At 45.8% G+C, this 22,978-nt stretch overlaps 1 protein-coding gene across 3 annotated transcripts in view; it reads left to right on the top strand.

The window, feature by feature from the left end:
- jph3b (junctophilin 3b) overlaps positions 1–22,978 on the top strand; it is a 61,215-nt gene that overhangs the window by 15,517 nt on the left and 22,720 nt on the right. For all 3 annotated transcript variants that reach the window (XM_070550518.1, XM_070550517.1, XM_070550519.1), the window contains 2 exons: positions 18,868–19,354; positions 22,543–22,908. In XM_070550518.1, the coding sequence (XP_070406619.1) occupies positions 18,868–19,354; positions 22,543–22,908 (853 nt within the window). The remainder of the gene's footprint in view (positions 1–18,867; positions 19,355–22,542; positions 22,909–22,978) is intronic.

The following is a 22,978-nucleotide window of genomic DNA, read 5'->3' on the forward strand; positions in this document are numbered from 1 at the left end:
TGTGAGCATGAGGGAGGGAGTGTGTGACTGTGTTTGTGTATGACTGTATATGTCAGGTGGGGCCTTTGACTCCTTCCCTCTCCTGAGACTTCTTTTGATTATATAGATCTTTGTCTCCCCTCCCCCTGCCACACCTGGTGTGGAGTTCGGTGCCTTGGTCTGCCTGGGTCGTGGCTCCCGGGTCAGGGAGTTTAAGATTTTTGGCATCTGGCTGACCAATCCCGGTGGCTGCCTGGTGGGTTCTGGGTCCCTGGGCTCTGCTAGGTCCCGGGCTCGGCCGGGTAGGGGGTGGGAGGCTGCGGGCGGGCCTGTGGGCTTGCCGCCGATATCTCCCGGGACTCTGCCAGCTGCTGGTTGTGGCCCCCCGGGGCAATCCTCTGCGCCTCTCGAGGGGGGCGGGGACTTTTCTGGTCGCAGTCTTCCTGGGGTCCCTGTGCTCTGGGGCAGCTCCTGGATCTCTGGGACTTGGAGCTCCCTCCATCTCCTGCACATCTTTAGGGGGCAGATCTGTGGCCCCTCACACTCTCTATTGGACGCTCCTAAAGAGAAACCTTACATAAACAAGCGCGTGTACACACACAGGTGCTCACATGGTGCTCTCAAAAGTATGGACTTGGGCACGTTCAACGCACGTCTTAAGGCTGTGGTTGGCACTAAATGCACTGTGATTTATTATGGTGTGATTGTTCAGTTGAACAATGTTGATTATATATTTCTTCATCAAGATGACACAGTGATAGCTTGATCTTGTTGTATTGCTGTTGTGTCCCATTTTTTTGTTTGTTTTTTTGTTTTTTTTCTCTCTTTCTGCAGGTCTAGAAGCAGACTCTTGTTCATTATTATTTATTTTTGTGGATGGGGTTAGATATGTAAATAACTGCCAGGCACTCTCAGCAGTATGCAGAAAAATACTTTTTCTTTATTAGAAATAATAGAACACTTTTATTTTCTCTGGATACTGGATCAGAACTCAGCACGACTACCAGCAGGCCCACTAATGAGACAACAGAACCTATAAACAGCCGGAATGGCAGTAGAAGAAGAGTTGTGCGCCAACAGGAGATCCGATCTCACAGCAGGAGCCTGATGAAGCTAAAGTACCTGCAGACATTTAATAGACCAGATTTTACTATTATAAAAATATAATGAATCGATTAAAGATCATACCATAACTACATCGGTACGGAGTTGTTCTACTGGTCCAGTTGCGTCGTGCATCTGTGAATTAAATCTGTTCTTTATATTATGGACCCCGCCTTCACTCCAAGTATGGTAAATTCTCATGTATCCAAAGGGAGCTGCTTTTCTGCTGATGATGAAAAATCAACTGTTTCTGCTTTCATAATAGAAAATGTAACTTTTATCTGCTTGATTTTGTTCTCTGAGAAAGTTACAGTTCAGACTTCACTCCAAGTTCTTGGTGTTTAGAGCTGAAATCCATATGGATGTCCTGCATAAACCGCTTGATTGTGTTACAATGGTGTAAAAAATCAAAGAAAAACTCAGATTTATTTGAAATGAATTGGATTACCTGTAGCCCAATCAAAGCAAGAGCTTGGACCATAATGTCAACGGCCACTTTAGCTCTTTCTAACTGGATTAGGACCCCGCTACGTGAACCAAGACCACAAAGCTGGGAAAACCCTCAGGAGGAGGATTGATTTGTTATTCTGTTAGTGAAATGAGTGAAACGGTTGTTGTGAGCCCACTGCTTTGTTCTGAGTGACTGAAAAGTTCAGAGATGATAATTAAACGTGGAGACAGCAGATGTCCTATCCATGTTTCTCTGACATGACCAAACACTTCACTCTGGTTCTGGCAGTCTACCTGAGAACCCCGAGGGTTCTGTCGTGTCCAAATCAACATCAGTCAGGAGCGTTCAGATGCTCTGCTGCCCACATGCTCTGAAAACACGCTGTTCGCTTAACGCTGGCTGCTTCTGCCCTCAAACCACACCTAATTCAACATTTTCAGGAAACTCTGCTTTTCTCCTACGTTTGCCAACAACCCCTCACTTCTGTCCTCTCCTCCCACCTCTCTCCTTCCTGCCTGCACTCCGCTGCATTTCCACGGAGTTGCTCTGTACAGTAGGGTTCCCATAGCAACGCTTACCGACGTGCAGCGGGTCATCGTGTCACGAGGGACCGAGTGTTCCCGGCTGCTATTGGCTGCCTGATCAGCTCCACTGGGCTGCGATTGGCTGGCTGATCAGCTCCACTGGGCTGCGATTGGCTGGCTGATCAGCTCCACTGGGCTGCGATTGGCTGGCTGGCTCTTCCGGGCGGATGGTGTTTACTGAGATGAAGAGCTAAGCTGACTGATTACCAGCCGCTCACACAGAGGCAGGGAGAGGCAGAGGAGCAGATAAATGAAAAGACAGCACAGATTCAGTAATCACTTTAGTGAGAAATGGAGTCTCAAAGAGAGATTACGGCTGTCATCGTGTTCAACAACGACAGCAGCAAATTACAACAGAAGTGGCTGATTTATCCTAACGCCACTTTAGCACCACAGCTCAGACCAATCTGAGGGCAACTTATACAAACGAGGAAATAAACAGCATTTAAAAAGTGAGATTTGGGGCTCGATGTTCGTTTCCTCACTGATTTTATCCTAAATGTTTCGGACAAGTAACACATTTCAGTAAATAATCTGTTTAAATACAAAAAGCTGTCAACAAATGGTGATTTTATTTATTAAAGGATCAAAATTATACAAATCAACCAGGCTCCGTGTGAAAAAAGCTATTTCCATAATTAACCATGATGAACCAGATTCTGCACTTAAGATCATGGTCTTAAGTCAGAAAAGGATCGAATGTCTAGCCTACGCTCCTTTTCAAATAACTCCACCCCCTGAGAATTCTAAGCGAGCCAATCAGCGCTGAGCAGCACCACAACACTTAGTTTCTCATAAATAACAAAGATGGCGTCTGTAGTGGAGTTCGCTACAGCTCGTTCCTCTGTTGTAAATGACTTGAACACGTCTTTAAAACCACGACAAGAAGAAGCGCTAAAAGCCTTTCCTGTAAAGAAAGATGTTTGCGCCATCTCCAGACACCATTTTTGACTACAGCTAAAAAAACTAGCCTTGAGAGATACAATCGGCATTTCTGTCTTTTTTTTTTTTTTGGGGTTATTATTGAGCTGGCTAGTCCCGCCCCTCATGTGCCTCTCTGCCTGAGTAACCAGACCAGATCTCTGTGTAGAACTAAACAGAGGACGCGTCTGGCCAGTGGCGGCGCCAGGAGGGCGCTAGGGGGCGCTATAGCTACCCCTGGATTAGTCATTGCACCCCCAAGTAAATATTAGATTTTTTTATGTTTTACAATTTAATTTTAATTTAACGTGTGGATGTGATAATATTTAACATACAAAACAAAAATAATGAGGAAATTATCATGTAGATAATAAAATCTTAAACCAAAACAGGAAATTGATGTTAACCTTTGACCTCATTTTCCACCTGCGAACGAGTGAAAGGTAGAGCTAGCTAGTGGTGAAATGGATCGGTTTTTGTTGCCCACATTTCCACGGGTTCAGTCAGAAACAAATGAATCTTTGGAAGTGATCTCAGACCCACAAAAACCTACGGATCTGGATGAAGAGAGTCAACCCTCAACCGCCGCAGCAGTCAAGGGTTTTGCCGCTGGAAATGCTAACGCTAACGTTAGCTAACCTTGCAACACTATAGATGGTTTTCTGTGTGGCTGTATGTGTTTATGATTTCATGGAAAAGTCAGCGATTGTTCATATGTTTATGATGTATATAAATGATTGTTTCAGGTGTTGTTGAGGTTTTGTGCACGCATGTGTGTCTGCTAGTGTTGAAGGTGTTTTAGAGAACAATAGGTACGCATGACCACTTCCTTCAGAGCACCCTCAATCAAAAGACTAGCTCCTTCATAGCACCTGCAGAAAAACATTTCTGGAGCCTCCAATGAGTCTGGCAGGCCAGGCTATAGAATGCCTTCTCTGTGTCAGGCATGATGTCCTGCTCCAAGTGGAGGAGTTTAGATATCTCGGGGTCTTGTTCATGAGAGAGGGTAAACTGGAGCGTACGATCGATAGGCGGATTGGTGCGTCTGCAGTGATGTGGGCGTTGTACCGTCTGTCGTGGTGAGGAGAGAGCTGAGCCAGAAGGCAAAGCTCTCGATTTACTGGTCGATCTACGTTCCTACCCTCACCTATGGCCACGAGCTTTGGGCAATGACTGAAAGAACAAGATCACAGATACAAGCGACCGAGATGAGTTTTCTCTGCAGAGTGTCCGGGCTCTCCCTTAGAGAGGTCAGAGTAGACCCGCTGCTCCTCCACATCGAGGAGCCAGTTCAGGTGGTTCGGGCTTCTGATTAGGATGTCTCCCTGGTGAGATTTTCTGGGCACGTCCAACCAGAAGGAGACCTAAAGGGAGACCCAGGACACACTGGAGGGACTACGTCTCTTGCCTGGCCAGGGAACGCCTTGGGTTTCCCCTGGAAGAGTGGGCCCAAGTGGCTGGGGAGATGGAAGTCTGGGCCTCTCAACTTAGGCTGTTGCCCCTGCGACCCGGCTCTGGATAAACAAAAGAAAATTGATGATGGATGGATGGAACCAGATTATTTATAAAGCTGAGTGCAGTTCCACCAGCCAACCTGTGCAATAGAGCCTGTCTGACGTTATGAAGGAGGCTGCAAGATCTCAAAAAGCAACACATCCTGCCTCGTTCCGATGAACAAAAGAACCCAGAACAACATGCAGATCAATGGTCAAAAGAAAGAACACCTCCATGATTGTCATGACTTCTTACTAACAGTCAGACAGTGAGGCGGCAGTGTCATGGTCTGGAGCTGCTCTGCTGCTTCAGGACCTGAACCTCTCGCTGTAACTGATGGAACCATGAATTCTGCTCTCTAGCAGAACGTCCTGAAGGGGAACATCTGACCTTTAAAATTCTGTTATTGGTGGGAAAGCCTCCAATATGGCTGAATTCAGGATATTCTGTAGAGGAGAGCTGGAAAAAAAACTCCTGTTAAAATTTCCAGAAACCAGAAATTATTCTTGAGAACAGCGTTAATTTCTGTGACTAAATCGTGATTAAAATAAAAAACATTTGTCAAAATACTTAAGACTAAAACTGAATAAAAAATTCTTATCAAAATTACGACTGCTTGAGAAATTTCCAAGCAGCCATAATTAGAGGGTTTGAGGTGTTTTCTGCCACCTCAGCTGTATTTGTATTTGGTGTTTTTCTGGTCTTTGGTATTTGCAGAAGAACAAACCAAGGCAGCTTCTTCTTTGGTCCTGGTCAGTAGAAGTTCTCTCTCTCTCTCTCTCTCTCTCTCTCTCTCTCTCTCTCTCTCTCTCTCTCTCTCTCTCTCTCTCTCTCTCTCTCTCTCTCTCTCTCTCTCTCTCTCTCTCTCTCTCTCTCTCTCTCTCTCTCTCTGTGTATATATACATACATATATAAAGATATTGAAATGTTTTTCTTTTTTGTAGAGCCTCCTGTCTTTGTTTCTGTCACACACTTGCACATGAGTGTGTGTGTGTGTGTGTGTGTGTGTGTGTGTGTGTGTGTGTGTGTGATTGTGTGTGTGTGTGTGTGTGTGTGTGTGTGTGTGTGTGTGTGTGATTGTGTGTGTGTGTGTGTGTGTGTGTGTGTGATTGTGTGTGTGTGTGCGTGTGTGCGTGTGTGATTGTGTGTGTGTGATTGTGTGTGTGTGTGTGTGTGTGTGTGTGTGTGTGTGTGTGTGTGTGTGTGTGTGTGTGTGTGTGTGTGTGTGTGATTGTGTGTGTGTGATTGTGTGTGTGTGATTGTGTGTGTGTGTGTGTGTGTGTGTGTGTGTGTGTGTGTGTGTGATTGTGTGTGTGTGTGTGTGTGTGTGTGTGTGTGTGTGTGTGATTGTGTGTGTGTGTTTGTGTGTGTGTGTGTGTGTGTGTGTGTGTGTGTGTGTGTGCGCGTGTGATGATGCAAAACATTTTCCTGCCATCAGCATCAAGCTGTCCCACTAATCTATACAGCTGACGCTCAGTGAAACTAAGCAATTAGCCAATAAAAATCAGTAGAGCAGAACAGAGATCTAAACAATGGAAGTGACATATTTGTGTTGCGTCTGTTCAGGATTCACAGTTATTCATCCATTTAAGTATGATGTGTAATTTTATGCACATGAAAACTAATTAGAACAAACTACTATGATGAAATGATTAGAATTAAACATCTTGGTTGAAGCCAGCCTCCCATCTGCAGAGTTTTGTGTGGTTTTCATGAAATTTGAAGGCAGCTAAAAATCCCCCCAAATGATATCTGCAAGACTCAGACAGAAAAAGGGCCCAGCGGGCAAAAGCTCTTAAACGGATAACAGCCTCTAACACACAGGCTGGGCTTTAGCTTTGAACTGACCTCCCCTCCTTTCAGTGATTGATCTCCGTCCAGCTCGTCCTGCTGGTCCAGCATGTGCTGGATTCATAAATTTGTCTGGCTTTCTGCCCATACGAGATGTCTCCTACCTGGACCCGTCACCACCTGCCTCCTCCCTGTGTAGCTGAGGGGGTTGTGGGTCCAGAAGTGACACATCAACATAAAAACTGGGTCAAAGAATTTTCCTCCTCAGCATCTTATTTTAGTCTTATTTTAAACTTCCTGTAAGTCGGTTCTGTCACTCAGACTCTGATTTGTTGTGTTTCTAACTGCTGACCTGCACCTTGACTGCTAGCAGAGCGACTCTTCAGAGCCTTATGTAACAATGATTTGTGGAGAGGATTAACGGTGTACTCTGAAACAGAAATATTCCAGATATTTATCTTGGAGGTTTGCCCTGCACCGCTGCTGGTGCAGGACTGGAAAATGAGTTTATTCTGAAATCATCTGTGATGCTAAAACATCTGGAACCAGGCAGCGATGGTGGTTTTATAGTCAAGTGTTTGTGTTCATATCTTCTCTTATTTTATTCTTATGTTGATTTTACTTTTCAGTTCATTGTGGATAATTGGCTGAAGTAGTAAAATTGAGCCTCAAGTCCAACACGTCATTATCAAATGTTGATCATTTGTATAATTTGATATTCATTAGCCTTTATAATTGAGTGGTAACAGATATTTAACACTTGCAGCAATTTATCTCTTTTCCACACATTAGTCACTCATTACTGGTCAGACTAGAGCAATGGAAACCATTTAAAGGTGTAGATCAGTGAAAACCCATTTCTTAAATCCTGTTTCTGATTCTAACGGGTCACTCTGAGTGTTTCGTGCAGGCTGAACATGAAAATAGTCTCCTACTCCTATCTCATGCATTAGCTTCTGATTGAAAACAGACGGTGAAACTCTAGGATTAGAAAATCCTGACAGATCTACGTCACACTGTCACTAACATTCATGGACTCACCCATCTTGACTCACGGCGAGGAAGGCTGTTGTTGGTTTAGTGTCCAGGCAACAGCAGAGAACGTCTCAGCTAGTACAAGCTAACTGTTAGCATTAACATCTCCACCACACAGCAGAACTCCTCCAGGCTTGTGTTATTTGTGGAGATAAAACATCAAAGTTGTAGAGCAAACAGAGTCAGTGGAGTCGTTTTGCTGTTAGCCAATCAGAGGAGAGATGTCCACATATCAGGTGATACCAGACACTGTCGTTTGAAGCTCAGCTGTGAAGTGGCTCACTCCCTGTAAGCCGTTCACCCCCCACACCCGAGTATGAATTACAAGGCATTCATTCCTACTACAGGCCACTGCAGATGTATTGATGAAATGAGTGTTTTTTATCCGAAGTTATTGTTTTTTTCCCCATTTTCTAGTTTTCATTATGTAAAAATAAGCAAATAAGAAAAAAGCATTTAGGTAAAACGAGCTCTGAACAGACAGACGGTGACCTGGCCACACCCTGAACTCGTGTCTCTGAAGACGGTTGTCTGAATTGTGTTGAGATTCACGATGAGAAAACTTGTGTTTTGACAGATTTAGTTTTGTGGTGTCGTCAGAGCGAACGCATACGCGGAGAGACAGATGGTTTTAAAATCAGAAACAGAACAGATGCGTGTGTTTGTTAAAGAGACCATTTCAAATTCAGCCTGGGGGGATGGATGGGGTCAGCACATGATCTGATTACTGTGATGTCTCTGCTGCTTTGATCTGATCACCATCAGTGAGTTTGCGTGACTACTTCACGCCTGCGGAATCCGCAACCCGGGTTACAGGCCCATATGATTCCAGAGTGCTTCCTTCCCACCCCCCAGATAAAATCAGGGAAATTGTTTTGGCGTGCGAGTCGTGGAGCAAAATCTCCTCACAACTGTGCAAAGCCAGAGGTTGAGGTCTTGTCACATCCGCGAGTCTGTTTTCTCTTACTACAGCTGTGACTGGTTCATAACCAGCATGACGAGGAGGAGAATTCTCCCCCTCGTCAGACAGGAATGTTCAACGCTCCAGTGTTGTCTGTGACCGTGTGAGAAACAGCTTTTTCCCATCTACTTATTTTGTTTTACAACAGACCAGTCTTTAGCTCGGATGCTGAAAGAAGGTCTGTGCCAAACGCCTGATCCTGTATTTTTCAGCACCACGGAGAGCGACCGGCAGACTGTGGAAAACTAGCCCAGCATCCCACTGAATATTTCATGTACTCCGGCATCGCCGGCTGAAACTTGGATTCGCTTCCAAGCAATGATAAAAAACAAAAGCCCACACACATCTTCGTACATATTTACTCATTTACATCCTGCTCTGTCAGTTTACCAGCTTCTCTTGGCTGTAACTACAGCAGTCAGGCCTTTAAACATCCTGGCGTCTTCAGAGGTTTGTAACTTTCTGAAGTTTCATGGTTGATAGTTAACTAATAAAATCTCTAAACGAGTCAGATTGTGTCACTTTGGCTGTTTTTAGTTCTTGTATTGTAGAGACAACGTGTTGGAAAACACTCAGAAGTAACAGCAGTCAATAGACAAATGAATCAATCATAATGTTAAAAAAATAGCTTTTGATCGACCAGCTCTAAAAGCAGAAAGGCGGGTTATGATGTTTTTGCCTGTGCACTGATATTTCTCTGGTTTTAGCAAAAATATCTCATGAAACGGTGAATGGATTTAGATAAAACTTCCACAAACTCATCATTAGATGCACATTTTTAACTTTTGGAGTAAGTTTCAAATGACATGGCCACTACAGCTGATTGACATTAGCAAAGACATCAATGGCTATAAGTTTGTCGGTTGTACAGATATTGAGTTAATGTTCATGTTGTGGTAGCTGAAAGTCATTCCCATCATCTGCTAACAGATTGTGCATAACATTGTTGGGCCAAAATGCTACAACTCCATTAATAAACAATCTTGCATTAAAGTTCTTTAAAGGTTTTTTTTATTTGATTAAAGAAATCCAGTAGGTTCTTTTCTCTGTTCCCATTCTGTCCCGCTCTGAACTTGAGACGGTTCTCCACACCTTCATCTCCTCACGCTTAGACTACTGCAACTCTCTTTTCACGTGTCTGAGCAGAACCTCCCTGAACCGTCTACAGGTGGTTCAGAATGTCTGTGCTCGGCTTCTGACCAAGTCCTCCAAACACACCCACACCACCCCACTTCTGCTCCATTTTCACTGGCTACCAGTCAACTTCAGGGTTCATTTCAAGATCTCAGTCCCTACACCCCCAGCTGGTCCCTGAGGTCCAGTGACTAAAGCCTACTGGTTGTGCAGCACCAGGCTAAAGACCAAAGGCAACAGATCATTTGCTGCTGTGGCCCCCAGACTCTGGACCTCTCTCCCCCTGAGCCTGAGATCAGTGGACTCAGTGGTCTCCTTTAAGGAGCAGCTGAAGACTCACCTGTTCAGGCTTTTGCGTGACCTTCGTCACCACCCTCTCCTTTTTCTGCTCTTTTTACCAACTCTGCCTTTCTCGGGATCCACTGATTTCTCTCATTCCTATTGATTTTTTTCTCTCCTTTTTCTTAAAAATTTTAATAACTAAATTTTCCCCTCATTTCAACCATATTTTTCTATTTAAAACAAAGTATTGCAGCCCTCTCCCTGGGCTGCCATCTTACCGTGGTGGAGGGGTTTGAGTGTCTCAATGATCCTAGGAGCTAAGTTGTCTGAGGCTTTCTGCCTCTGGTAGGGTCATCCATGGCAAACAGGTCCTAGGTGAGGGATCAGAAAAGAGCAGCCCGAAGACCTCTTATGATGAATTATATAAATGGAAACCTTGTTCCCTCGCCCGGATGTGGGTCACCGGGGCCCCCCTCTGGAGCCAGGCCTGGAGGTGGGGCACGTTGGCGAGCGCCTGGTGGCCGGGGTTTCACCCATGGAGCCCGGCCGGGCACAGCCCGAAGAGGAAACGTGGGTCCCCCTTCCCATGGGCTCACTACTCGTGGGAGGGGCCAAAGGGGTCGGGTGCAGTGGGTGACGGGTGGTAGTTGAGGGTGGGGCCCTTGGCGGTCTGATCCTCGGCTACAGAAGCTGCTCTTGGCACATGGAATGTCACCTCTCTGGTGGAGAAGGAGTCTGAGTTGGTGTGTGAGGTTGAGAGGTTCCGACTAGATATAGTCCGACTCCCCTCAACACATGGCTCTGGCTCTGGAACCAGTTTCCTTGAGAGGGTTTGGACTTTCTACCACTCTGGAGTTGCCCTCACTGAGAGGCGCCAAGCAGGGGTGGGCATACTAGTTGCCCCCCATCTTGGTGCCTGTACACTGGGATTTACCCCAGTGAATGAGAGGGTAGCCTCCCTCCGCCTACATGTGGGGGGGCGGGTCCTGACTGTTGTCTGTGCTTGTGCACCAAACTACAGTTCAGACTACCCACCCTTTTTGGAGACCTTGGAGGGGGTGCTGGAAAGCGTTCCTTCCGGTGACTCCCTCGTTCTGCTGGGGTACTTTAACGCTCACGTGGGCAATGACAGTGAGACCTGGAGAGGTGTGGTTGGGAGGAACGGCCCCCTGATCTGAATTCGAGTGGTGTTTTTTTATTGAATTTCTTTGCCAGTCATGGATTGACCATAATGAACACCATGTTCAGACATAAAGGTGTCCATATGTGCTCTTGGCACCAGGATACCTTAGGCCACAGCTCGATGATCGACTTTGTTTCATCTGACCTGCGGCCGCATGTCTTGGACACTTGGGTGAAGAGAGGGGTGGAGATGTCAACTGACCACTACCTGGTGGTGAGTTGGCTCAGATGGTGGGGGAGGATGCCGGTCAGACCAGGCAGGCCCAAACGTATCGCAAGGGTCTGCTGGGAACATCTGGCAGAGTCTTCTGTCAGAATGAGCTTCAATTCCCACCTCCGACAGAACTTCCAAAATGTTCCAGGGGGGGACATTGAGTCTGAATGGACCTTGTTCCATGCCTCCATTGTTGAGGTGGGCCGACCGGAGCTGTGGTCGCAGGATCGTCGGTGCCTGTCGTTGTGGCAACCCCCGAACCCGCTGGTGGACACCGGCGGTTAGGGATGCTGTCAAGCTGAAGAAAGAGTCCTATCAGGTCTTTTTGGTCTGTGGGACTCCAGAGGCAGCTGACGGGTACCGGCAGTCCAAGCGGAACACGGCTCGGGTGGTCGCCAAGGCAAAAACCCGGGCATGAGAGGAGTTCGGTGAGACCATGGAGCAAGACTTCGGAACGGCTTCGAGGAGATTTTGGTCCACCATCCGGCGCCTCAGGGGGGGGGAAGCAGTGCGCTACCAACACTATCTATAGTGGGGACGGTGTGCTGCTGACCTCTGCTCAGGACGTTGTGGATCGGTGGGCAGAATACTTCGAAGACCTCCTCAATCCCACCAACACGTCTTCCAGTGAGGAAGGAGAATCTGGGGACTTTGGGTTGGGCTCTCAAATCTCTGGTGCTGAGGTCACTGAGGTGGTTAAAAAGCTCCTCTGTGGCAAGGCTCCAGGGTTGGAATAGATCTGCCCGGAGTTCCTTAAGGCTGATGCGGATCTACAATATTGCATGGTGGACATCGGAGGCAGTCCCACTGGACTGGCAGACCGGGGTGGTGGTCCCCTTATTTATAAAGGTGGACCGCAGGGTGTGTTCCAACTACAGGGAGGTCTCACTCCTGAGCCTTCCTGGTACGGTCTATTCAGGGGTTCTGGAGAGGAGGGTCCATCAGATTGTTGAACCTCAGATTCAGGAGGAGCAATGTGGTTTTCATCCTGGCCGTGGAACACTGGACCAGCCCTATACACTTAGGGGGATCCTGGAGGGTGCGTGGGAATTTGTCCAACCAGTCTGCATGTGTTTTGTGGATTTGGAGAAGGCGTTTGACCGCGTCCCTCGGGGGTCCTGTGGGGGGTACTCCAGGAGTATGGGGTACCAGGCCCTCTGATACGGGCTGTTAGGTCCCTGTATGACTGGTGTCAGAGCTTGGTCCGCATTGACAGCAGTAAGTTGGGTTCGTTCCCAGTGAGAGTTGAACTCCGCCAAGGCTGCTCTTTGTCACCGATTCTGTTCATAACTTTTATGGACAGGATTTCTAGGCACAGCCAAGATGTTGAGAGCATCTGTTTTGGTGGCCTAAGGATCAGGTCTCTGCTTTTTGCAAATGATGGGGTCCTGTTGGCTTCATCAGAACGTGACCTTCAGCTTTTGCTGGAGCAGTTCGCAGCCGAGTGTGAAGCAGCTTGGATGAGAATCAGCTCCTCTAAATCTGAGACCATGGTCTTGATTCGGAAAAGGGTAGAATGCCTTCTTCGGGTCAGGGATGAGGTCCTGCCCCAAGTGGAGGAGTTTAAGTATCTCAGGGTCTTGTTCACGAGTGTGGGACAACTGGAGCGTGAGATCGATAGGCGGATTGGTGCTGCATCTGCAGTGATGCGGGCGTTGTACCGGTCTGTTGTGGTGAAGAGAGCTGAGTCAGAAGGTGAAGCTCTCGATTTACCGGTCGATCTACGTTCCTACCCTCACCTATGGTCATGAGCTTTGGGTAGTGACCGAAATAACGAGATTGCGGATACAAGCGGCCGAAATGAGTTTTCTCCGAAGAGTGGCTGGGCTCTCCCTTAGAGATAGGGTGAGAAGCTCAGTCATTCGGGATGGGCTTGGAGTAGACCCGCTGCTCCTCCACATCGAGAGGAGCCAGTTGAGGTGGCTCGGGCATCTGGTCAGGATGCCTCCTGGATGCCTCCCTGGTGAGGTTTTCCGGGCACATCCTACCGGGAGGAGACCTAAAGGTAGACTGAGGACACGGTGGAGGACAGGTGGGACCATGTCTCTCACCTGGCCGGGGAACACCTTGGGATTCCCCCGGAGGAGCTGGCCCAAGTGGCTGGGGAGAGGGAAGTCTGTATGGCGCGGTATGGGGGCCAAAATTAAGCCTACTGCCCAGCAGCAGGAGGCTATATAAGTTCTGAAGCAAACTACCGACCTGATTAATGATAAGCTGGCGCCGGTAACTGAGAGGCTGGCGCTGCTTACTGAGGAGTAGCACCTTTACCGGTGTTACTACTAGATACGCTAGGGACTAGCAGCCCTCGGCTGGTCATTGACTGGTTCAAACACTCCCTCTGCTGTCTATTAGCATGGATAGGCTAGCGTTAGCCTGGACGGGCTGGTGTTAGCATTGGAGAGGCTAGCCATTAGCGTGCCTAGGCTGGCCACTAGCTGGATTTCCTACCTCCTCGATGGACCATTAGCATGGATAGGCTGGCGTTAGCATCGGAGAGGCTAGCCATTAGCATGTCTCGGAGAGTCACTTACTCTACTAGATGCATTTTTTTTACATTTGTTAAACGGATGACATACTATGACCTACAATCACAGTTGTTCCTTTGACAGAACGCGTTGTTATACACTTTAACTTTAAGCATACTGTAAAGCCGACAGCCTGTTAGCATTGATTAGGTGCTGCGTTAACTCCATTTTGCTCTTAATTACAGGTTGATGGTGTTTTCTTTTTATATAGTTTGGTTTTCTTGCACATATCAGAGAAAAAGCCAGAGCTAACTAGTTAGTACTTTTCATCTTTGGATTTTAAATCCTTTGTATTGAATTACAGGTTAATGATTATTTAAATTGTGATGTTATCTTTATTAAAACTATATAATATGTACAAAAAAACCACACATCTAATAGAGTAAGTGACTCTCCGAGACATGCTAATGGCTAGCCTCTCCGAAGCTAACGCCAGCCTATCCATGCTAAAGGCCCATCGAGGGGGTAGGAAATCCAGCTAGTGGCCAGCCTAGGCATGCTAATGGCTAGCCTCTCCGAAGCTAACGCCAGCCTATCCATGCTAAAGGTCCATCGAGGGGGTAAGAAATCCAGCTAGTGGCCAGCCTAGGCATGCTAATGGCTAGCCTCTCCAATGCTAGCACCAGCCCGTCCAGGCTAACGCTAGCCTATCCATGCTAATAGACAGCAGAGGGAGTGTTTGAACCAGTCAATGACCAGCCGAGGGCTGCTAGTCCCTAGCGTATCTAGTAGTAACGCCGGTAAAGGTGCTATTCCTCAGTCAGCAGCGCCAGCCTCTCAGTTACCGGCGCCAGCTTATCATTAATCAGATCGGTAGTTTGCTTCGGAATTTATATAGCCTCCTGCTGCTGGGCAGTAGCCTTAATTTTGACCCCCATACCGCGCCATAGTCTGGGCCTCTCGCCTTAGGCTACTGCCCCCACGACCCGACTCTGGATAAGCGGATGAAAATGGATGGATGGTATTTTTTATATTACATTTTTGTGTAGTGCCTCATGATTTTTATCTTTAGAGGCACTATTTTAGAGATAGTTTTCTTTCTTTCTTTGAGGGTTATTGTCATTTGGATCAGATATTTGGGGCTGGACTAGATAAGCTTTTGCTTCTTCCAGTTCCCTCTCAAATGGTTTTATGTTATTGTATGTTTTGTATTGTTTCATTCAACAGCATATGTTTATCGTATTCCTCATTTAAAAAAAAAAATTTTTTTTGTATGCACCAGGAATATGGGGGAGTGCATATGCAATTTCATGTTTTCGATGGTTTGAGATAAAAAAAAAAAAAAGTTTTAAAGGAGCCATATAATGCTATTTTAAACCTTTGAGAGCAAAGCTAAACACAGTATATGATCAAATATTACCATTGGCACTATTGAGATCTCATTTATCTTAAATACGAGTTATTTTTGTTAGCCTGAACTTATACCTGGAACTAAAACGGAGCATTTTAGCAAAGCTCCGCACACGCCTGCTCTGAAAAAACGCGTCTATAACAGCGTCTTGGGCAAGTCAGCTGTTCTATTGACCTTGGTGGTCCAGCGGTAGAAGTGCCTGCTTTTCATGAGTTGATGCCGGTTCGAATCCCCATTTCATTTGTAATTTATTTAGCCAGCTTTGGCAGATTTTATTTTTTTATATTTTAGTTTTGTTGATTATTTTCTGCAAAATATTTTGTGTCTCTAAAGATCTTTGAGTTTGGCCATTTCCAAGCAGCATTTAGTCGATTTACTCCGCTCACCTCACATGGACTCATACTGGCTAAATAACCATAAAAACCACATTAGTTCTTATATTTGAAACATTTTACCAATAAAGGGTAGAAGAGATAATACTGGCAAGTGCAGCTAAAAAAGAGAAAATTACTGCTCAGACGGGGAACCTGTGCGCCAGCCCAGTAATCCAACCACTGGACTACCAAGTCTGTAACAGATCAACAGTCGCGTAACACACATATCCTGTGCTGGCCATTACATGCATTTTTGTAGACAGGACGCATGGTTTGTACAGCGGTGTTTTGTCCCCAATGCTGAAGTAATTTGTCAGAATATCCAGGTTTCAGAACCGAGAGCTCCAGGTTCAGGGGGTAGGAGAAACGGGCTACTTTGTCCTGGATGCAGGAAAAATGCAGGAAATGGTTATGTCACATGGTAAAAAGCACTAAAACGTGTTGATATGGCCCCTTTAATCTTTCTTCCATTAGAAACAGGAACAGTTGTCCATGGTTGCAGGTTAGGGTGTGTTTGTAGTTATAAAATGACAATTTGGGAATTTTTATTTTAGCTAAATCAAATAACAAATGCATCTGGAGCAAATACAAAAGTCTATGTTGGGGTCATTTATTCAGTCATTCAAGAACTAAGCTTCAGTTTAAATGAGTCTTTGGCTTCTTCACTTTGTGGCGTCATTGACTCAACACTTTCAGACCTTTTCTGCTTGTTTTCTTTACTGGATGTGCAGTTTAGGGATGAAAAACTTTGATTATGCCACATTTTATAATGCTGATTTATTATTTAATATTTAAACTGATTCCAGCTGATCTGGTGGTTTTCATATTTATTTTCCTCTGGTTTTGTTTTGCTACCTTTTGATCATTTAGTTTCCAGGCAGATCAAACCTCAGCTCTGACTTGCAGCAGAGAAGTTCCTTTTGACCGAGTCGGCATTTATCTCAGGCGACGCCCTCGCCCGTTTGTCTTCTTCTGCTGCCTTCTGTCTCTGAGCCTTGCTCCAGAATTATGACGACCGCTTAATAAAATCCCATCAAGCTGTTGCACGGGTGTTTGTTTTTGTGTGCACGCCCTTTGATCTTTCTCTCATACGGCCTTACAGCTGTGAGCTGACAAGATCACAAAAGCCTGACCAGATGTGCTGTCCATCTGCCTTTCACAAAGATTCTGTGTGTGTGTGTGCATGTGTGTGTGTGTCTTCATTCATTCAGCTCTTCCCGCTTTAATGACTCTTGAGCCCACAGGGAAAAGTTTGTGCGTGTTTTCGGTAGAGCCGGAGAACGCTGCTGTCCTTATATGGTCATGTGGTTGGTTTGCTGTGCGTGCGTTTGCTCCAGAATGAATCAGAGCGTTGTTACATCAGCGGTACGGGCAAGCGAGCTGGAGCACTGGCTCTCCGATTGGAACACACACTTCCGCTTGAGAGACAGAGAGGAAGTACGGAAACACACACACACACACACACACACACACACACACACACGGAATCAGCTGTCCTACCTTTCAGCAACATGAAGCTGTGGATGTCTTTTAGCAGCAGAGAAATGTTGTGAATGAAAAGGTGTGACACCAGGAAACCAGCCAATTTCGACACTTAACTAAATAAGTCAAACTGTAAAATTATAAATAATTATTATTTTTCTTTGTAGAAAGCTCCCTGAACAGCCTCTGTTCAGAGAAATGGTGTTTCTCCGGTACCAGATTAGCTCGGGGGCCTGCGCCTGCTAATGACATCACACTACGGCAACGCCATTTGGAAAAACTGCATTGCTCCACATTTTCTAACCAGCTAACCACTAAAAGTTTTCTGCATGTTTTTTATAATCAACTAACCTGGATGTTTGTATAAACGTAGAAATCTTCTGTTTACTTCATTTGTTCTTATGTTGTTTCTATTTCTTTCTAAAATAGTGTCCCAAGAATTACCCAAAACAAAATGTTCCCCTGTGATTAAACGAATTTGACTGAATAGATGATTTTATTTGTTTTTGATACAGTCTGAGATTAGTAATTGGACCAAAGGTCATGATGTGTTTCTTTGTAAAAGTCGTCCATGTTTCCTATGGAGAAAACGACACCTCATCAAAAACACAACCCGAGCACATTTAATGCCGACATCCAGCCAATCATGTAATGTGACATCATCGACAGGTACTAGGCCCCGAGCCAGCAGCTAGTCTGAGCACAGCCAAGAGGGCTGCTGACATCTTCTAATGACTTCAGTCTCCTTAACTTAAAACAAGTTCAGTTTAGTCTTAAAGCTTTTTCAAAATAAAAGCCTTCATCAGATCAACCAGTGGATTTGCTTTCCTTAAAACTGGCGGCTTGATGAAAAAAGTTTCCCTTCAGTCTTTTTGTTTTGTAAGAAATTTAATGAATCCCTGGAAGTAAAAGCTACAATTGTCGACTCAAACTCTTTCCGATGTAAAACTGATTTTAAAGATGGTTTTGTTTTATTTGGGGCTGAAATTCCTCAGCGTGTGAATGGTTTTAGTTTTGTGAGGCACTCAGACCGGTTCTGTAAATGTAAACAACATCCTGGGATAAACTCTGGGTTTGGGCCCATCAGCTGTCTCCATCAGGAGGAATTTAGTTATTGTTGCTCACAGAGACCGGTGGCGGCTCCGCAGTGTGCCCCAGGGCAGCTGTGGCTACATTGTAGCTCATCACCACCAGGTTGTGAATGTGTGTGTGAATCCGTAATCCATGCTTTTATCATCTCTCGACTGGATTATGCAAATTCCATTTTAATTGGTTTACCTGCCTCCGCTCTTAACAGGCTTCAAGTCGTACAAAACGCGGCAGCCAGGTTTTTAACAAACACTCCTAGGAGAGACCATATCACACCTGTACTGGCGCAGCTCCACTGGCTACCCGTAAACTTTAGGGTCAAGTTTAAAATCCTGACTTTTGTTTTTAAGGCCCTGAACGGTCTGGCACCGGATTACCTGTCGGATCTTGTCACTTGGTATGTGCCAAACCGGGCGTTGAGGTCTGCTGACTGCCTGCTGCTTCGTGTTCCATTAATGAAATACAAAACGCGGGGGCAGCGTGCTTTTGTCTATGATGCTCCGACACTATGGAATGCACTTCCTCTTTCGGTGAGGCTGGCACCATCCCTCCTCCGGTTCAAATCGCTGCTGAAGGCTCACTTTTACGACCAGGCATTTTTAAATCCCTGACTTTTATTATTTTATTATGTGTCTTTTTATTGACTGTAATTATCTGCCTTGTTGTGCATTTTATTGTTGACTGTGTATTGTTTTATATTGTGTTTTTACTTTTTATTCTGTACAGCAATTTGGTCGGCTGCCATGCCGTTTTTAAATGTGCTTCATAAATAAAGTTGGTATGGTATGGTATGGTAATGGGCGGATGGTACACTGTAGTAAAGCGCTTTGGGGCCCTCTGACTCAGAAAGGCGCTAAGCGCATTTATCACGTGTCACACTGAGATGTTAAAGTTTACCATGTTTCCCACTCTAGGAACATTCCAGGGCCAGTGGGTCGGCGGGATGCGCCATGGCTACGGAGTTCGTCAGAGCGTCCCGTATGGGATGGCGGCCGTCATCCGCTCCCCTCTGCGTACCTCCATAAACTCTCTCCGGTCAGGATCCGAGCACAGCAACGGTACAGCTCTGCTGGACCGGACAGGAGCGCTGGTTCCTGGTCCCACCACGGGTCCGGGGACACTGACCACCAGCGTTTCTGTGTGCAGCACCGGCAGCAGTGGCAGCAGCCCCGCGGTGTCCCGAGGAGGGTTCGTCCTGACGGCGCACAGCGAGGCTGAGCTGCTGAAGGGCAAGAGGAAGGGCGGCCTCTTTCGACGGTCCATCCTGTCGGGACTCAAGCTGAGAAAGTCGGAGTCCAGGAGCTCCCTGGCCTCGCAGAGGTCTAAACAAAGCTCGTTCAGGAGCGAGGCCGGGATGAGCACGGTGTCCTCAGCTGCGTCAGACATCAACTCTACCATCAGGTAACGACACACCTGATTCCGATTCGCTTTTGTTGAGTCTGACGTTCATTTTTATGAAAACTCACGGAAAACACAGTAAACTCTATAGGTGTAAAAATACACACAGATAAGATTACCAGGGGTAGAGGTGGCATCCCTGGTCCTCGAGGGCATCTATCCTGTATGTTTTAGTTGTTTCCCGGCTCCAACACACCTGATTCGAAGGCTTAATGAGCTGTTCAGCAGCTCTGCAGGATCCTGTCAGTCATTAGGGTCCTCATTTGGCTTGCTTACGCACAAAACGCCCTGAAAATTGCGTAAACCATTTTCTACGTGAGGTTGTGTTTTTTAAACGATGGATAAATCAGAGCAACGTCTCACAAATTGACCCTGGTGTTGGCACATTTTGGAGAGGGGAAAACTCCCAGCAGAGCCGTGAGATGAAAAAATGGGGAATTTAGGCCAAAATTTACAAATTAGATAGCAGTTGTACTTATTGGTGCATTCATTGTGAAAAGGTGTGTATTATTTACCGAGTATGCATATGAATACTTCAGTGACACTCTTCACAATGGCTGCTCCACAGATCTCTCCGTCGTTCTCTGGAAAGCCTTCTGTTCATTTGGAATGCCACAGCTGTGACCCCAAATAAAACCGTTTTCTGTGACTCTACCTCACCCACAAACGCCTGGATTTCAGTCTCGGAGAAATTACATTTTATCAGCGCTCTCGGTTACCATGGTGACCCGTGAAATGCCGCCGATCAGAGTTTTCATGAAGTGTTTTGCATTGAACGTTTATAACAGAAAGTGTTCGTGTATCAAACACACCTGAGAACATTTCCAGGAAGAGGGGAATTTATAACAAAAGAATGTCTGTTTTATAGGTCAGAACACCTTTTTGCGTGAGAATTTCTTTTGTAGTGTTTTGATAAGGACGCTATGCAACGTTTTATAAATGAACGTCCTCCTGAACAGGTGATTTAACCATTAAACCAGGTGTGTTGGAGCAGGACGACATTTAAAACATGCCGGATGAGAGCCCTGAAGGACCAGGGCTGCCGAACCCTGACTGCTCCCGGCAGCGGGAATTTTTCCTCCTGCAGCAGCTCTGCTGTAAAAACTTTCTACAGACATGCTTCAGATGAACATGAACATCTGGTTGGGAGGAGAAATAAACATCGCAGCTCACTGTGTGTGCTGGTGAGAGAGTTATGCTCCCGTAGGCTGTGTTGGGAGTAACGGCGTTTAAGCATAACAGCGTTACTAACGGCGTTCTGTTTTAGGTAATGGAATAATCTAATTAATTATTTTTGCACTGTTGGAAGGTTGTGCGTTACTATGTGCTTGTCGAACGTTGAGCAACAGTGTGAGGCTTTCTGACCGCCACACTTCAGCTGCAGCCAGGGAGAGAGAGAGGGGTGTCGGTAACGCTCTTACAAACACGATGATGATTGGCCGGGTGGGCGGAGACCCTCACCGTCTCAGTCGCTGCCTGCTGTAGACCCAACAGAGCAGTGATGGGAATAACGCCGTTTAAAATAACCGCGTTACTAAAAAAATGTTTTTTCAGTAACGAGCAATCTAATTAATCACCGTCTTCTTTTATCAAAAGAAAATGCGTGCGTTAAGCAGCGCGGTGTGTTGAAGCTGTCATCAGCTGATCAGGAGCTAAAGAGGCAGATGTTTTCATCCAAGAGCATCACGAACGAGGAAGATGTGATGAATAGTCTATGGCGGCAGGTGTGGATCTGCAGCCGAGCCCTTCTTAGTGTGACAGCGGGACGTCCCGAAGGTCCGCTCACCTGTTCACCGCTCAGACGTCCTGATCTTCTACCTTCCTAGATCATCCAGCTGTAACCTGTTTCTGATCATGACTTTAGTCCCGCTGTAACACTGATGCATCAGTCTCAGACGTCATGGAGCTCAGGTGTTATTAGAACTACCTGTGTGTGTTTACCACCCAGCTTCAGCTCTTCTGTGGTTGGGTCTGACCCACGTTAGTAAATGTAAGTCCTCCATCAGGCTTGTGCCTCTTCTAGTGTCATTTTAAAGGATTTTATTTATTTATTTAACCGTTACTAGATTACCAGCAACAGAAATGCTACTAAAAACACACAATTATGTGAAGCTGGAAAAATTAAAATACTGTGCAAATTACATTTATTTCTGTAATTCAGCTAGACTGAGAGACCATTTAAAGGCTCGGGAACCTTTACAGGTGTTTCTGTTTGCAATTTTAAATTTTAGCTGATTAGGGTCTTGTTAAATATCACACAGTGACCTTTTAATAGTCTAGATTAGTGTAATGTTCCTATTAGTAGTTCCTCCTGTTAAGTGCTTATTTATTTAAATTATTCAGGTTTATAAAAAAACATTTGGACTTACATTTTATTATGTTCCAGTCATTAGTCATTTATATTTCACTATTGTAGTCGTTTATAGTAAATTAAGTAAGTTTAATTAAGAGGGGAACCCATTTTTCTTGCATTCATTAATGAAAAAAGTAACTAAGTAGTTATTTTTCTTGGTAATTAGTTTCTTTTATAATCTCGTAACTCAGTTAGTAACTGAGTTACTTTTTTGACAAAGTAATCAGTAACTATAACTAGTTACTTTTTTAAAGTAACCTTCCCAACACTGCCTGTAGGTTGTTTTATTCAGAAACAGGTCAGCTTTGTGCTGATTGTTTTCAAGGGTGTGTTCAATAATGTAAAAAGTTTGTGGTGACCAAAACCTCAGAGAACAAATCTTCTAACTCGCTGATTCAGGTAGAAATCCTCTCGTGCCAGACCGTGACGGGGTAACTCAGGTGGGTTTGTTTGTTTTTTATTGTAAGGAGGAGCTTCTTCCTCCCCAACAAGATGATATTTCAGGTTCTGGTACTGAGTGTTCTGACTTTGGGACGTGCTCTGTGGAGGCTGATGTGTCCTGAGATAATAAGATGACGCAGTTCGAAGGAGAACTGCCCTTCATCTGGAGGACAAAGATTCCAGGAAACAACAAACACCAGTTCCACTCAACGGACTTTAAAACCGTTTGGCACGCGGCCCGGAGGCGACTTGGGGTCAAACGGTTAAACAGGAGAAAGCTTCTGGTTCCTGATTGGTCGCCCTGTCTGCTGCTGTGATGTTTGTTTAAATGTTTCTCCTTCCAATCTGATCACTTCATTCACACCAGAGAAACCAATATGACCTTTGACCTTTCCAGCCTCGGGGACGCCGATGCCGAGTTGGCTGTCGCTGACGACGATGTGGACGCCACGGCAACAGAGACCTACTGCGGGGAGTGGAAGAATGACAAGAGGACTGGGTTTGGCATGAGCCGGCGGTCCGACGGGCTGCAGTACGAGGGGGAGTGGCTTAGCAACAAGCGCCACGGCTATGGCTGTACCACGTTCCCTGACGGCACAAAGGAGGAAGGGAAGTACAAGCAGAACATCCTGGTGAGCGGGAAAAGGAAGAACCTGATCCCTCTCCGGGCCAGTAAGATCCGGGAGAAGGTGGACCGAGCCGTGGAGGGGGCGCAGAAGGCGGCAGACATCGCCCGACAGAAGGCCGAGATCGCCCTGTCCAGGTAAAAACAACCACTTTTCTAAACTTTTCATCATCCAAAATAAAGAAAATTGCTTTATATTATATTTAAA

This window comes from Nothobranchius furzeri, chromosome 4 (genome assembly GCF_043380555.1).
Source record: "Nothobranchius furzeri strain GRZ-AD chromosome 4, NfurGRZ-RIMD1, whole genome shotgun sequence".
NCBI classification, from domain to species: Eukaryota; Metazoa; Chordata; class Actinopteri; order Cyprinodontiformes; family Nothobranchiidae; genus Nothobranchius; species Nothobranchius furzeri.